At 42.5% G+C, this 15,517-nt stretch overlaps 1 protein-coding gene across 4 annotated transcripts in view; it reads right to left on the reverse strand.

Annotated features, from left to right (window-relative positions):
• The window catches only part of lrba (LPS-responsive vesicle trafficking, beach and anchor containing), a 166,576-nt gene that overhangs the window by 12,754 nt on the left and 138,305 nt on the right, over positions 1-15,517 (reverse strand). For all 4 annotated transcript variants that reach the window (XM_017035168.2, XM_025058739.1, XM_017035167.2 and 1 more), the window contains 7 exons: positions 12,086-12,175; positions 9,524-9,701; positions 8,153-8,218; positions 6,579-6,734; positions 3,921-4,088; positions 1,371-1,472; positions 808-1,004 (listed from right to left, as the gene is read on the reverse strand). In XM_017035168.2, coding sequence (XP_016890657.1) covers positions 808-1,004; positions 1,371-1,472; positions 3,921-4,088; positions 6,579-6,734; positions 8,153-8,218; positions 9,524-9,701; positions 12,086-12,175 — 957 coding nt within the window. The remainder of the gene's footprint in view (positions 1-807; positions 1,005-1,370; positions 1,473-3,920; positions 4,089-6,578; positions 6,735-8,152; positions 8,219-9,523; positions 9,702-12,085; positions 12,176-15,517) is intronic.

Consider the following 15,517-nt stretch of genomic DNA (forward strand, 5'->3'; position numbering starts at 1 on the left):
TGCAGGAGGGGAGAGCTGAGACTCTAACAACTTCACTTAGAGATGTTAGGATTTTCCTAATGCCGTATGACGTGACTGGAATTTACAGCGGCGGAGGAGAGAAGACGGAGCTGCGGCGGTCTGTGCCGTACACTCGTCACGACTTCACGTCTGCAGAAGGAAAAAAACACAGCGCTCGGCAAGTTTGTGAAACATCATTTGTTTCTTGGTAATACTTCCTCAAAGTTTCCTTTCCCAAATATTGAGTCACTATTTGTCTTTTTTGTGAATTAATCTCTTCCCAAACAACTTGTATTTGTGTTTATATTACACACGGAGGCTTTACTCTGGGCAGGATGGTTGGCAGGTTTGGGGCGTAGGCACGAGAGGTTCTGGTAATAGGAACCAGACGTGTGGCTGTCTGTCAGGGCTTGCTTACAATTCCCAGGCCAAACCGGAAACAATGGGGTCGGGAAAGCAAAGGCAGTAGCCGTTATCCCGTGTCACTGCAGCCACGAGGGAGGAAATGTGGGAAATGGGGAATGTGTCGTCCTGCGCCGCAGGGTAGTTAATGGCGTTGGTGTCCAGAGGTGACCGCTCCTCTGGAATGTTCTCTACCACTGCTGCTGGACGCAATCCGACCTGACAACAGGGCTGCGGATCAAAAGCCCCGGCTCCTCTGGAGTATGCATATGAGAGGGAATACGAGTGTTGCCCCCGAGGCGAGCAGAGCCTCGTTTCCCTCAGAGCTCAAACCACAAGAAGGGCTTTAATCAGTGAGAGTGCTTTCTACGCTGATGTGGTGCAGACCTGAGCCCAGAGCCTCACCTTGATGCTGTCTTCCACCTCCATGTGTCCCAGCAGTTTGCCGTTGATGCTGAAGAGACAGAACTGTCCCTTGTCATAGTAAATCACACAGTGTCCCTCGGTGGACGACTGGATGAGACGAGGTCTCGTGCACTGTTGTGGGGCCTCCAGGGTCCGCAGCAGGTCTCCATTCATGGAATGGATCAGACAAGGACCCTCTGTGGAACACACCAGAGTCAACATGTGATGTCATCACTAACGACATAGACACAGTTTTAACACAGTTTTATTATTTTACATTTTTTATTAACCACCGTCACCTGTTGCATTCAACACAGACCAGAAAGGTAGACAAGGATACAGTAATACATTAAAGGTCATTAAAGGGACATTCACACTAGTAACAGGTTTGGACACCAAAGAAATACCATTACTGGAGAGGCAAGTATTACAGTATCATATCAGAGTAAGAAATACTCTTTATCAAGAAATACAATTTTATTCAAAAATATTTTCTCGACATCGCAAAGCCAGAGAGTGTAGAGTTCAGATGGATTTATTTCAAACAACTGAATAAATCTTACCTTTGCAGCCACTGATGACAAGACCCAGCTCCGCACACACACTCGCACACGTCACCTCGCAGTCATGGCCGGTCAGGATGGCCCGCGGCGTGGTAAACTCTCCCCCCATCAAACATTACAAAAATTAACTTAAATTAATTAAAATTATCAGTATTTTTTTTGCTGTTTTTTTTTTTATTCTGTCCTTGTTCAGTTTCCCTTCGTAGCACTTGTCACCAGCTGCCCCTCCCCATCTTTAAAACATTCTGCCTTCACTGGATCCAGATGTTTCTGCATTAGACTCTGAGAGAGTTGGAGGGAGGGTGGAGGGGTCGGGGTGAGGGGGTTAGTGAGTTATGGTCCAAGTCATAAAGTTTTGTGAGATTTTGTTTTGGTTTGAGCTGTCAAGGTGAGCGACAAAACAAAATCTCCTGCTTTTTTCTTCCCCTGTGACTGTGGACCGTGGTTTTACCAAACACGTTAAGACTCTGGACTTTTTTGGCCAGTTACATATGTACAAATATGTTTACTGCAGAGTGAAGGCAGAGGAAGTGTGGGAATGAGCCAAGCCGGCTTGTGTTCCTGTACGTTTATGGGTTTGTAGAGAGGCAGCATTCCTCAGTTTGGAGTTCATTAGGGTTTATTACTGAGTGAAGAGGTCGCCGCTTTCCTGACCTCCATCTTCTTCTTGGAGGTCAAGTTCAGCTGCACAGCAATGACACTTAAAAAACACAGTGACAAAATGTTCCTAAACTAAATCTTTATATACTGTGTATATACATATATATACATATATACATATATATATGTGTATATATATATATACACATATATATACGTATATACACGTATATACTGTATATATTATAATCGTCTGTTGATATATATATATTCATATATATCAACAGACGATTCTAATTATTAACCTACCTGTCCTGACTCACTACCAATTAAAACAGAAGCTCAAAATAAACAAAAGAATATCATTTTTATAAAAGTCTCCAGCAGAGGGCGGTGGTGTCTGTAAAAACGTGTCCGTAGGTCGTGTGTGGATAAACGCTCGTAACTATTCTGTGCCATGGAAACTCCCTCTGAAGTGTGTGTGTGAGATGTTTGAAGAGCAACCTGGCAAACATAAAAAGCAATGTGTGTGTATGTGTGTGAGAGACTCTGTCAGAGTGTGTGTAAGTGTGTGTTAAGCCGCTACAAGTGTGCATATTGTCTTGAAGATGGGGATTAAGAGTTCTTCAAATGTCTTTGGACGAAGACTAAAGGACAATCTGCCCTCCATATGCATTTTGTGTACATGTAAGTGAACGCTGGCATGACACTGAGTGTGTGTGCATGTGTGTGTGTGTGTGTGTAATGTCAACGAGAGCCCTCTGTGGTCTGGGGCAATGGAGCATCACATTGTGGCGATGAGAGATTGTGATGACGACTGCTTTGTCTGCACCGTGGTAACTGCACTGAGCCGGACTGAGGTTAGACTGACACACACGCACACACACACTCGCATACACACGTGATTACAAAGCAAATGCACAACACATGCACGGGTACACAGAAAGAAGACGGTATTTGAGGACATAATACTGCGATTCTGTGACTCCAACAGTCAGTGTTTGGAGCCGTATTTAGAAACAGGGGATGATGGGAATATTCATGTCCGTTAATGTGATCCTATTCCCTCTGCTCATTCGGAATACATTTGTTTACAATGAACTTGTCAAATCAAGTATTTTTTTATCTTCAAGTATTATATTGGTACCATTTTGTACATTTCCTTTTTGATCAGAGCAGTTGAACGCAGCAGAGTAAATCCTGTTTATTTCCATTTTGAAACAAATCAAAGCTGCCTTGGCTTCTATTTTTTTATTGAGAAATGATTACTTTCAGAAACATTCCCACATGTAAGAAATAAATAAATAAATAAAAACAACCCCATCAACACACTGTCCCAGAAAAACAACTGTAGTTTAATTAACCAAATTTCTGCGTGTCATAAATTTCAGCCCATTTGTAAAGGATCACTTAACAACATGTTCTCCATTCTCAGCTGACCAAATTAGCACAGAGGAGACGCAGCACGGAGCAATGTGTGCACCAGGCTTTGATCATGGCTAATGCCATATGTTATGGTAACATAAGGGAGGCCCATGACATTTTTCACTTTTATCGACTGGCCTGACCCCGTGGCCCTCGCACGGTGGTGAACTTTCACGTGCTGGACGACGACCCCCCAACATAACATTTAACGTCTCTAAGTGGCTCTCACTTTCACTCACATTAAAGACAGATATTCTCTCCCTCTCTCTCTCTGTCTCCCTCTCTCCCCCCTCTGTCGTGCACACACACACAAACACTATCTCAGACACACACACTTTCAAACACATTATCGAAATCTGTTCCTGGTGCGACAGTTTCACGAAATCCAATCTGTATGCAGGAGGCCTGGCCTGGTCAGACGAAACTAGTTGTTACTTTACAGAGGGAGGCCGTAAATCACAGAGTCACAACTGTCTGGGAGAGTGAGCACTCGCGGGGTGTGTGTGTGTGTGTGTGTGTACTCACTGCCGAGGCTCTCTCCGATGCTGCTCTGCTTTCCATTCCAGTACCACAGGAGCAGCGTGGCATCTCTGGATCCTGACAGGACGTAGCAGTCTCCTCCGATGTACGACTCGGAGCGAGCCAGACACGTCACCACGTCACGGTGGCCAAACACTATCTGAGTCAGTTTGCCTGCAGGAGCACAAACGTGTGGAGAGTTGATATTTGTGTGTGTTGCAAACAGGAATGACATGAAATGGATTTTCTTTTCTTTTTTTACATTTAATCAGGAATGACATGAAATGGATTTTCTTTTTTCTTTTTTTTACATTTAATTCAACAACAGCCAGAGGAAGTGTGACCATTCTTTAAAAACAGCAGGAAATAATAAATAATATTTAGTCTGGTTATACTCAACAACGTTAAAATTGATGTCAACATTGCAACATGCACCAGAAGAAAAACTCAGAGAAAACCAAGATGTAACAAAGGTATCCTCAGTTCACTGAAACCAACGTTCAAGAATTTTTTTTTTCAAAACTGATGAGGAGAATGTATGTATTTAAACAGCTAATTTATATTAATGTGTGTATGTGTGTTTATACAAATATATATACATATATAGTTATACTGTTTACACACATGCATATATATATATATATATATATACACATTACATAGATAGATGGATAAATGTTAGCACTTCACCCCAGAGAGAATGTAGTTTTTCAATAAACAAAAAAATCTTTTTTTTTAAAAAATCATTCCAACGTTGTCTAAATGTGCTGATAGATTTGACTCCTCCCAACAGTTCGCGGTTGGTTTGTTGAACTGTCTGTTCTGCTGATTCTCCCAGATTAGATTAGAGCTCCACTAATTCCCCAACAAGAATAAATATTTATTTCAGCTCCGTATGTGTGTCTGTGTATCTGTGAGTGTCTGTGTCTGTGTGTGTGTCTCTGCGTGCACATCAGTGTGTGCTCTCCCTCTGTATATATAAAGAGGCTAATTGCTGTCAGATCTCCAAACCGTAGCTCCACTGTCTAGCTGCTAATATTCATTACACTCCTCGCTGTGTGACCTCCCGCAGTAAAAACAGTCGAGAGTTTGCAACACATGACATTTCTGTCAGGTCGTCAGAAATCTCTCTGCGGTGGATAATGAAGTCATTTCTGACAGAAGAAAAAACGCAGGATTATCGTAAAAGACGGTGTGTGTGTCAGTGATGTAGACGTTAAAGTTATGGCGAAGGTACACACACACACGAAAACAGTGACTTTAGCATCAGTGGCTGCAGCAGTAATGGCCGCCACACGCTTCATACTGTGTTCTCTTCTGCCACCAATCACACACACACACACACACACTGGGCGAGCTACATCAGATGTGGGTGCATGCATACATATGAGGCAGTGTGTGCTGCACACACACATGTACCAATCAGGTCTAGTAATTGATAAAATCCCTCAGTTCTTTAACCCCGGGGCTTCAGGGACCTCGGTAGCAGCTGTTGAGCGCGTGTGATTAAACCGTGTTCACGTTCCACTCGTACACCCGCGGTGGCACTCGCACAATAGAGCTAAATCAGTGTCCTCTCCTGTCCCTCCTGTCCCTCCTGCCTCCCCCTAAAAGACAGGGAGGTTCCTGGCCTGTGGAAATTGAATTTGGGTTTGTTGTGTAGATGTGTGGAGGATCGTGAATGGAGTCGGAGCGGAGAGCTGAGGAGCCAGGTGCTGAGACGAGGCTTCAGACAGTTTCATTTAGAACCTCTGACCCCATGCTGTGTGTCTGTGTGTGTATGTGTGAGACTGTGTGTGGTCTAGGTGAAGCTATCTTTTTGGGGACACATTTCTTTTTGTAAAAATGGTTTGTTGTGGGCGGCCATAACTGAAGTTAGGGTTAGAATTAGGGTCAGGTGACGGTAAGGTCTAGAATGAAGACATTTAAGTCATTAAAACCCAGACTCTGTGTATATGTGTTTAGACAGAAAATTTCAAAATTGTAAAGACACTTAAAATTTAAGCGAACAAAAAAAAAAAGTATCATAAATATTTTAAACCATAGTTCCAATCAGTGGTTGTCACCGTGCTAAAGTCACTCCGTAGTCTGCTAAACGGAAACAATAACTTTGCACAACGACAGGGAAAACCAAAACAACTCAATTTTGACCCATAGTTTATTCCAGCTGTTGGACTAAACAAGTGACTTAAGGGACACACAGCTACAATAAACTGTTGACAGCACAGAGGCCTTGAACTGGAACAAATATATGGAGGGAATAAAATCCTATTGTGGCAAGTAGTTTTCCACAATTGGAGCAGGAGAGCAGTAAACACAGTCAGGAAACAACAACAGCATTCACTGTCCTGTGTTTGACTGGAGATCTGAAATACTCCGCACATGTCTCTGGTTATTCCCTATAATATATGAATGTGAGACAGTGGGGAAATAAACATTCACTTTTTTTTAGAGAATGTGACAAACATGTCCTGTGGGTGGTGCTAGAGAGGGAAGCCCGTGAAGGTAGATTAAGCTAAAAAAAAAAAGGTGGATATGAGACTTGGATTTCTTGTGATGTGATTTTCTTTCAGTGGTGTATATGTGTATATATGAACTAAAAATAGACTCAGATTCATTCGTTTGTATTTCCTCTGGAGCAGCATCACCGAGGCGTCACTGTACCTGTGTCCGTGGAGTAAACCCTGAAGCTTTTGTCCCAAAAACCACACAGGAGGATGAAGCGATTGTCGGCCGTGATGACGAAGCACTGTGAGCTGATGTGGATGCTCTGATCCAGCAGGTCTGGGATCTGACGTCGGTGGCTGCCGACGTAGGCGGCTGGAGGTGACGAATCAGCACAAACGAAACAAAGACAAAACAGTTAGATACAAAAACTGAAGAGGACTGTCATAGAATACATACACACATATATAAATATATATATATATATTTGTGAGACTAAAAAGCCAAGAATTGAAAGTCTGCATGGATGCAAACTACGTACAAGACTCGGATCAGACGAACATGAAAGTTCATCTGTTTGTGTTTTTCAGCCAATCCTGAGCGAGAACGCTTTTTTATTGCCTTTCCTGTCTCTATAAGTGTAACTTTTTTTTTTTTTACAGACAGATATGTGGAGGATGAATTATTTCCTCTTTTGTTGAAGGTCAACCGTGGCTGAGAACAGTCGTCAGGACGGTGTATGGAAACAGAGAAAAGTGCGGTGCTCCTACCACAAATAATATTTCAGAACATTTTTAACATTCCTTTCAACCACTTCTGGCTCAAAACCTTTTCTCAACTGACTGTGTGTTTATTCCAGGCTAATACTGGAATGCAAACAGTGTAAATATAACTCTGACAAACAAATCAATTTCTCCTTCCAGCCTCAAATCGTACGCACATTGAGCCGTGAATGCTGTAAAAAAATATATTTTTACATTCAGATTTAAAATATAAAGAATCACATGACAACAGAGAATACTGAGGAGCAAAGGCCGTGATGACGTTAATCACATTAAATTATTATAAGAGATAAAGAATTGTGTGAAACTGTTGAGCCCCCCCCCCCCCCCCCCCGCAACGTCCACAGATAAAGAACAGACCCCCGTCACAGACATGCGTGAGAGTACGAGGGGCTGCAGCAGAGGGGAGACGGAGGCGATTTGCGGCAGCAGACAGAAGTGCTCATCTCTCCCTGCTCCACCAGTGCATTCAATACATCACTGGGACTCGGCACTCTTCTCCTGCTCATCAACAAGTCGTGAAGGATGAGAGGCGCCCATATTGTCCTGACAGCCGTCCGCCGTGCATTCTCAATCACACATTATTACCACATTCATATTCATTTCCATTGACACGCGTCCTTTCCCCCCGCTCAAATTAAACCAAAGAGGATGCAAAAAGGGAGGGAGGGAAGGGGACGATGGAGAGGGAGACAGAGGAGGGGGGGCGGTTGATGATGAAATGCCGGCCTAGGCCACAGCTCATTGCATTCCAATTTGCATGCAAATGGTTCAGTGTGGGAGCAGGGGCTATATCACGAGGAGTGAACGGGGGCATAGGCTGAGAAACAACTCTGATCTACCGTCCAGGGACACGGCGCCGCAGACTGCCATGAGTCACCGCGATGCCAGCAGTAATCGTACATAAATCCACTCACACACACACAAAAAAATCAGTGCATGCATATAGAAGCCAGCGGTGAATAGAGAACGTGCACAGGAGTGGATTATTTTACAGTCACGGCAGCATACCTATTAGTGGGTCGATTTCCACAGGAAGTTGGTACTGCTGGTCCTGCACGGCTGGGCTCTGATGACCTGACAGAGAAGACAGACTGGATTAATATTCCGAACATGAGGCCAAGTGGAATACGCATGGGTTTTCACACTGAAAGTAAAACATATGGAAATTGTAATTGTGAAGTCAGTGACACACAGAGACTAAAGGTGTATTTCACAAATTATTACTGCACATTCATCATCTGAATAAACAACACCTTGAGTCAAAGTTGACAAACGTGACACTGCACTAAGAAGAGATGGTATTTTAAATTTATCTTGAACTTTCCTCCAAACACTGTTTTTTACTCACACAGGAAATCATTTCTTTTTCTTCTTTTTCCTTTCTTTTTATTTTAACCAAAATATCCTGAACACAAACACTACTAATTTTAGTTGTTTTACGATCTATTCTCAAGAGTTTGGTTGAAGGTCGTATTTTTTCTTCTTCATAGCCAGTAACGTTGGAAACATTTTTGGAAAACTCGCCAGTCTTTGAGATGACACATCTGCCTCAGGAGTCTCCACTGCTCATGATCTACATTTGGCTGCAAACTTTGCCCTCATGAAATTCCTCCCATATTTCTAAAGCCTTCAACGAGGGAAACACTAACACTTTCTGTGATTCTCCCTCTCACACAGAGGCTCAGACTGTAGGAAGCAGTGAACGTGAATGTAAATGATGTCTGCAAACCTTGTTCCTTTCACTGGGCTCATGAACCAACTTGGCGTCATCCCTCATTTTAATTGTTGGCACAGTTCCCTGGACTACAAACGGAGGCGCATTTGGATTCGCACTAACTTTCATTTTTCTCTTTTATCTCTTCCAGCAGCAACGGTGGAGGAATCTGGCAAATCCCCGCAATTAATGAGTCACTCCTACACAGAACGCGTTTTGTTTATGACTCTGGCTCACAAAACAATTTGGGTCTAATCAGTCTGGACGAGGTCCGACCTGTCCTGGAGACCGATCGCTCTTCATCCCCAGAAATTTGCAGATATCAAATTTAATGTTTCTTCCGGAGTGGGATGGATGTTGAGTAAACAAGGTTTTGTGGAGTGAGCAGCTGATGTATGGAGGTGGACGTGAAACCTAACGCTGGCTGCTGCATGTGTCACATTTGATACGGTTAGCCCAGTGAGAGAGTCAACTGTCTCCCAAATCAATGTCCATCCGATACAGGACAGGACGGGTCAATCGTCTGATTAATTAAAGATCAAGTGGTGAAGAAGAGAGGGAGCTGAGGGGGCCTGGATGGAGACTGATCTCCACAGACAGATTCTTCTACTTCTTCACTGTAACTGATAGAGAACAGCCCTGACACAGACGGACTTCTCTCTCACCTGTCAGGCCGTGCCACTTGTTCACAGCAAACAGACGGTTGGCGGTGACCGTGACGATGGCGGGTGACGTCAGGCCCGGCTGGGTGTTGGCTGCGACGTGGGTGACGGGGGAGTTTGAGGGGAACTTCAGCACCATGATGACGTCCTGCTGCATCTGGTCCGTGAACATCATGGGAGTCTGCAGGAGAAGATACTGTTCAAACCCAACGGGAAGGAAGAAAACACAACACGGGGCGGAGAGACGGGGAACGAGTCGGGAAATGAAGCCGCAGACGGAGCACGGTGGTTGGTGTTAATGAGGAGGAAACAGAGGGAGAGGGAGGAAAGATAAGAAGAAAGAAGAGAAATTTAAGAAGTCGAGGCAGAAAACTGAAACGCAGCATTTAAACCACAGACGAGAGAGTGACGGACGGGGGTGGGATGGCCGAGGAAGGTAAAAAAAAAAATAGGATTAGAAATTAATCCTGAAAAACACGAGAAGAATAATATGTCATTTTTTGAGCTATGGTTGTAATTACTATATTTCTAATTAGACGCACATGAAGAAACATCTCACGAGAAGAATAATATGTCATTTTTTAAGCTATGGTTGTAATTACTATATTTCTTCATCTAATTAGACGCACATGAAGAAACATATTTATATGGAAATATGTTTGGGAAGATCACAAGGATTTTCAGATTAGTGATTCTAAATTTCAGCCAAATCTATTGTTTACTTATGTTATTATGATTTTATTTATGATTTTTCATTGACTTTGGGGAGAATACAACAGATTAAAAATGATTATTAATAATTCAAACGCATTTGACGTAAATGCTCATGACTCCAACTCTTACATAATTCTGCACCAAGAAAAAAACAAAACTGATCTGTACATTGATCTTCTGTATTTACACTTTTTATAAAACATAAATGTGACTGGAAAATTATAATAAAATTACTTTTATATTACCCTAAATTTCCCTGTGCTAAAGTGCTATCTATCTATATATAACAAGAGATAATTGACATTGTTAATATATTACAACTTTTATGACTGCCCTTTTGATAAACAGGACAATTGTTGTCTATTGTTGTCAACAACAAACAAATGCATCATTTAAAATATTATTTTGTTTGTTATTTTGCATAAAAACCCCAAAATTTATGGCTATTGATTTGTTATAACTAGAAGTAAAATCACAATACTACTTCTAAACTTTGCACAAAGCATTTTAAATACTTAAAAAAATCCAATGTAACAAAAGAATAAAAACCCAACTTCCTGCTGCAAACTTAACTCACGATGATGTTTCTGTTTGTTAGTGTAGATTCTATCAGTACACGGGCAGGAAGTCTTGTTAAACTCTAACTGTAGGTTGTATTGATGTGAAAGGTGAGAAGAGGAGAACGGTGCGGTCGACAGGTGACTTCATGGACCTATCAGACTGACTCCTCTGGTTAGACAGGGGTTTATATAGAGCCATTCTCACAGTGTTTGTACTGAGCAGCTCTAACACGCAGCCATTTCCCTGCTTGCGTGAGAAGAGCAGGAACATCAGTGTTTAACATCAGGAGCAGACCCAAGTAAATCCGGTGCATCTGACAGCTTACCAGACGTACTGACAGTATCATTACCACGAGCACGGGCGCACGCCGACACTCTGACAACACGCTCACGTGTGAGACAGCGGTGAGAAAGTAAAGAGCAGAGGAGCTTAAAAAGCACAGGAGGAGACGATGTGGTGGAGACGTCTGGGCTGGATACGATACGATGAACGTGGTGTCGAGATCGAAGGTTTGAAAATACAAAGTGAAGTAGTAAAATGAATGAAAAAAAAAAGATTTTTACATAAATACGGTGAGTGAGGTGGATCTGGAGCAGCAGTCTGACTTTTCCGCCTGTGTGTACGTGTGTGTGTGCTGGGTAGTGGTCTGCAGCCAGCTGTCAGCGCCACAGGGACACCACACTAATAGGGACTCATGGGGCCGGGGCCCATCACAGGCAGGCACTCTGAGTGCACTCTGTGGCCCTTAAAAAGCTGTCAATTCAGGGCTGCTGTTCATGGCTCCCCTTCACTGATCTCTGCTTCAAACTCAGGTGGAAAATCTGGCTCTGACCCAGGTTTCCAGAAAACACTCTCGGTACACACACGCACGCGCACGCACGTGACTGCACTCTGTCCCTCTCACACACACCTCACTAATGATGAGTGAGGAGATGCTTTCGAGGCCGAGACTTTATTTTCCCACACTTGTAAACGCAGGAAGAGAGGACAGGAGTTACATGAAAAGAATGAGCCGCAAAACTATGACTCATGTGACGTGAGGCCGCGCTCACCAAGACATCAGAGAGAATTAACCAGGCCGCACACAAGGGTTAAAAACTACAGCTCTGAATGACACGCAGGGGGAAAAAAAAAAAAGAAGTGGAAATGAAATGAAACGCAGCCCCGGGCTTTGACAGACTACTGGGGGGGAAAAAGAGCTGAAGTCCATCTGTGTAAATGTTGGAGATAGTTGATGAAGATGATCATGTTTCATTTGAAAAATTGCACGTTTGTCCGTGGACCACTCACCACTTGCATGGCTGAACTGCGGGGTGGGTGCGGCTCGATCAGCAGCTGACACGGGGTCTGTCCAAAACTCCTGATCTGAGACTCCACGGCCTGAGGGGACACAGAGGAACAAATTAATGTTTAACTCAAATAATTTCATTCATTTTTTTAAAACTTGAAACATAAGGGGAAAAATTAAGTCTCATATTTTGTTCTTCAGTTTTTGTTCATGTTATAAAAATATTCAGTGTGTGTGAAAACAAAAGCCATCAAGGAAAAACAACCAGCGATCTTTTCCAGGACACACACACATGTGCTCGTAAATATAAATACACTTTTTCACTGTCTGATACCCACTGACACACACACACAAACGTGGCAATTTATCCTCCACAGCCACACACACAGAATGAGCTGAGGGCCGGGACAGGCCGGCTTGCAGGCTGGTTAGGTGGTGTTAATGAAGAGGTATAGGACCATAAATGTCAGAGCAGACGCCGGTGGAGCAGCCCCTGGACATCATCACACAGCTCACTGTCAGGACAGGCAGCACAGGAGGGAACACACCCGCACTGATGCACACGGCTGAGGCTAACACAAACCAGTGTTTCAGACTGCATGTTCAAAAATGTTTATATTTACAGGTTTAAAAAAAAAAAAAAAAGCACCGTCTACGGATACTTTCAGTTTAACCGCAAACCTATTGGCACCGTCTTCAAACTGGTAACTTCAAACAGTAACAGTGTTGTGAAGTTGAAAAAGTTCAAATAATCATGTTTTTTCTCTTCTAGATATGGAGACTGTTTTATATAATATATATAATTTCTAAACAAAAAACGTATTTAAGTATTTAACAAATATTTTATTTTTATTTAACCTTTACAGATTTTGTTATTAAGAAGTTGTCATTCTAAAGAATAAAAAAAATCCATGAGTAAGTAAAACTGAAAAAAATGTGCAAATATATACATATAAATATATATATATATATATGGTATAGAAATGTACATTTTAAAGACATATACAACTAAATGTGTCCTGTGTATTTCAACCATCAACCCAGTCCTAGTGAGAAAGGATCGCTCTCAAAAGCCGCCTTGGTACTGAAGGAAATGTGCTCTACACACCGCAGCCGGCCAAGATGGGATTCGAACCAGGATCTTGTGTTTACAAGCCTGAGCCTCTTACCACTGGGCCTTACCCTCAAGAATATGTTGGTTCGGGAAAAAAAAATTAACACATGACACAGATCTAGTATGAGAGCTGGTTTAGAGAATGGACAGGCGTAGAGAGAAAGGCCAACACAGAATTATGACAGAGCTGTCAGTATGTTGTTGTGCACTGTGACTGGCTGTGTGGGAGTGACAGCTTGTGTGGAGGCTGAGACGTTTGAGCCTGACTTGGCCGAGCCTGTGAGAATGAGCTCATGGATGAGGCTTGCATATGGTATTTCCATGAGAAAAGAGGGTTTGGGAAGTGGGTCTGTTCATAGCCATTGTCTGAAAATAACCAGAGACCCCAGGGGCGAGGAGAAAGAGAGATCACCACTGCACATTTGTCAGCCTCCGATGGGTCACAGAAGATGAACACGAGACCAGTCGTATTTTATATCTATTAGACTCACTTTTGTATTTGGCACCTGTAAAAGCGATGGGGGGAAAACTGATAACAGAACGTAATCTGCAACATTTGCGGTATTTTGCTCATAACGTGTCAAATCTCCTTGTAAGGGTTTCAAACAGCATGTGGTTCTGGGTTTAAAAATGTAGCGTATAACAATAGGGTATTTTAACAGAAAAATTCAGACTTTGTCAACACATAGAGATGTAAAATAAGGTCACCGAGTTCTGTTTACAATAAATACAGAACATTCACTTCATCGTAGCCAGAGTTGTCCTACTTCTCCTGGTGACTATAAAACTGCACCGTCCAATTACTGTGCTCAAAATATAATTACAAGTGCTACGCAACATAGGATGGTTTATTTTTGAGGCACAATGACACATGTTTATCTCAACTATTAAAACAGAGGAGTCCACCTTCAACTGCTAATCAATCCTAGACTCTGATAGGATACTGGACAACTACTGCAACAAACTAGAGTTGAACTACGCTGATGACCGAGACCAAATCCTGCTCCGTGTGAAGCTTTTCAGAGATGATGGTCTGCCTTCACTTTGTAACAAAACAACAGTTCATTAATAACTAAAGCTAAACTTGGGCTGTGTCGGACCAAAGGTATCGAATTCTCCACCAAAATGCTAGGTCTTGAAAATGCTAGTCTTTTTAACTCTTAGCATGCTAAGCCTAAAAAACCTCTTTAAGGTTCTTATTCAACGACAATGTTGGTTTTCTTTTGAGTCAAGGTCAAAGCGGAGCATTTTGCCTACGCTCGTGTCTAGAAGCGACTCCTCAAAGCCACTCAACCCGTCTTCATTGAGCTCAGCGTTGACATTTACGATGCTGCCGAACGCCAGGAAGTGGCTGAGTCTAGGTCAGCACGTCCTTTCCCTCTGTGCCAATGCAATGCTCAGGTGATTATATGAAGGGCCACATCCACAAGGCCAATCTCTTTTGGGGGCGCTGGCCCGTGTCTGATGAAGCTTCTCTATATTCTATACATTTAAATGGCTGAGACGCCCTCGGCCCGGGTGTCACAACGGGCCCTTTGATTTATTCAGCTATTTGCCTGAGATATCCAGGGATATCCATGTATAACATGCTGATTTAATGCAAAGTAATCTGAGATCACCGGCTTCCATCGGCACAGTCAAAAAGGTGTACAACGATGTCGTTTATTTATACGCGATAGAAAACGTCTCCCATGTTTAAATTTACAATGTTCGGAAATATGGTCTGCAATATCATGCTATTTATTATCACATCCTACGGACCCCGACAGTAGGAGTTTTTTGTTGTTGTGAGTCAATAGAGGGTGGACCATATTTATGGTATCCAAAAACTCTACTGTTCTTTGGAGCTGTATCCTCCTAACAACAGCGATCCTACGACATAACATTGAAGGAATATGAAAAAAAAAGATTAATTACACTACTACATAACATTGAAGGAATATGAAAAAAAATAAAAATGATGAAATTTCACTCCTACTCTTTTAGCTTAAATTATTGTAAAATCTGTGCTAACAAACGGAGAACCATTGGCTCGTGACTCACTTGAGTGAACGACTTAAGTTTATATTTCTTTTTCGCAGCTTTTTTTTTTTTTTTAGGAAAGTCCATCCTTTAACTTTTAAATGAAAATGAAAATATGAGCTTTGGTAATTTTCCCTAAAGAAAATAAAAGAGAGGGTCTTGTGCTTAGCGAACGACTTTGGCCTCAGCGTCAAAGCGGGTTCACTCACGTTTCCCGTCTTCTGCCGAATTACGCACACACTATACAATTCCAACAGGCCTCTGCGTTCTGTTACTGGTGTAAGAGGCTCTGGGACTT

This window comes from Cynoglossus semilaevis, chromosome 9 (assembly GCF_000523025.1).
Source record: "Cynoglossus semilaevis isolate Cse_v1.0 chromosome 9, Cse_v1.0, whole genome shotgun sequence".
Taxonomy (NCBI): domain Eukaryota; kingdom Metazoa; phylum Chordata; class Actinopteri; order Pleuronectiformes; family Cynoglossidae; genus Cynoglossus; species Cynoglossus semilaevis.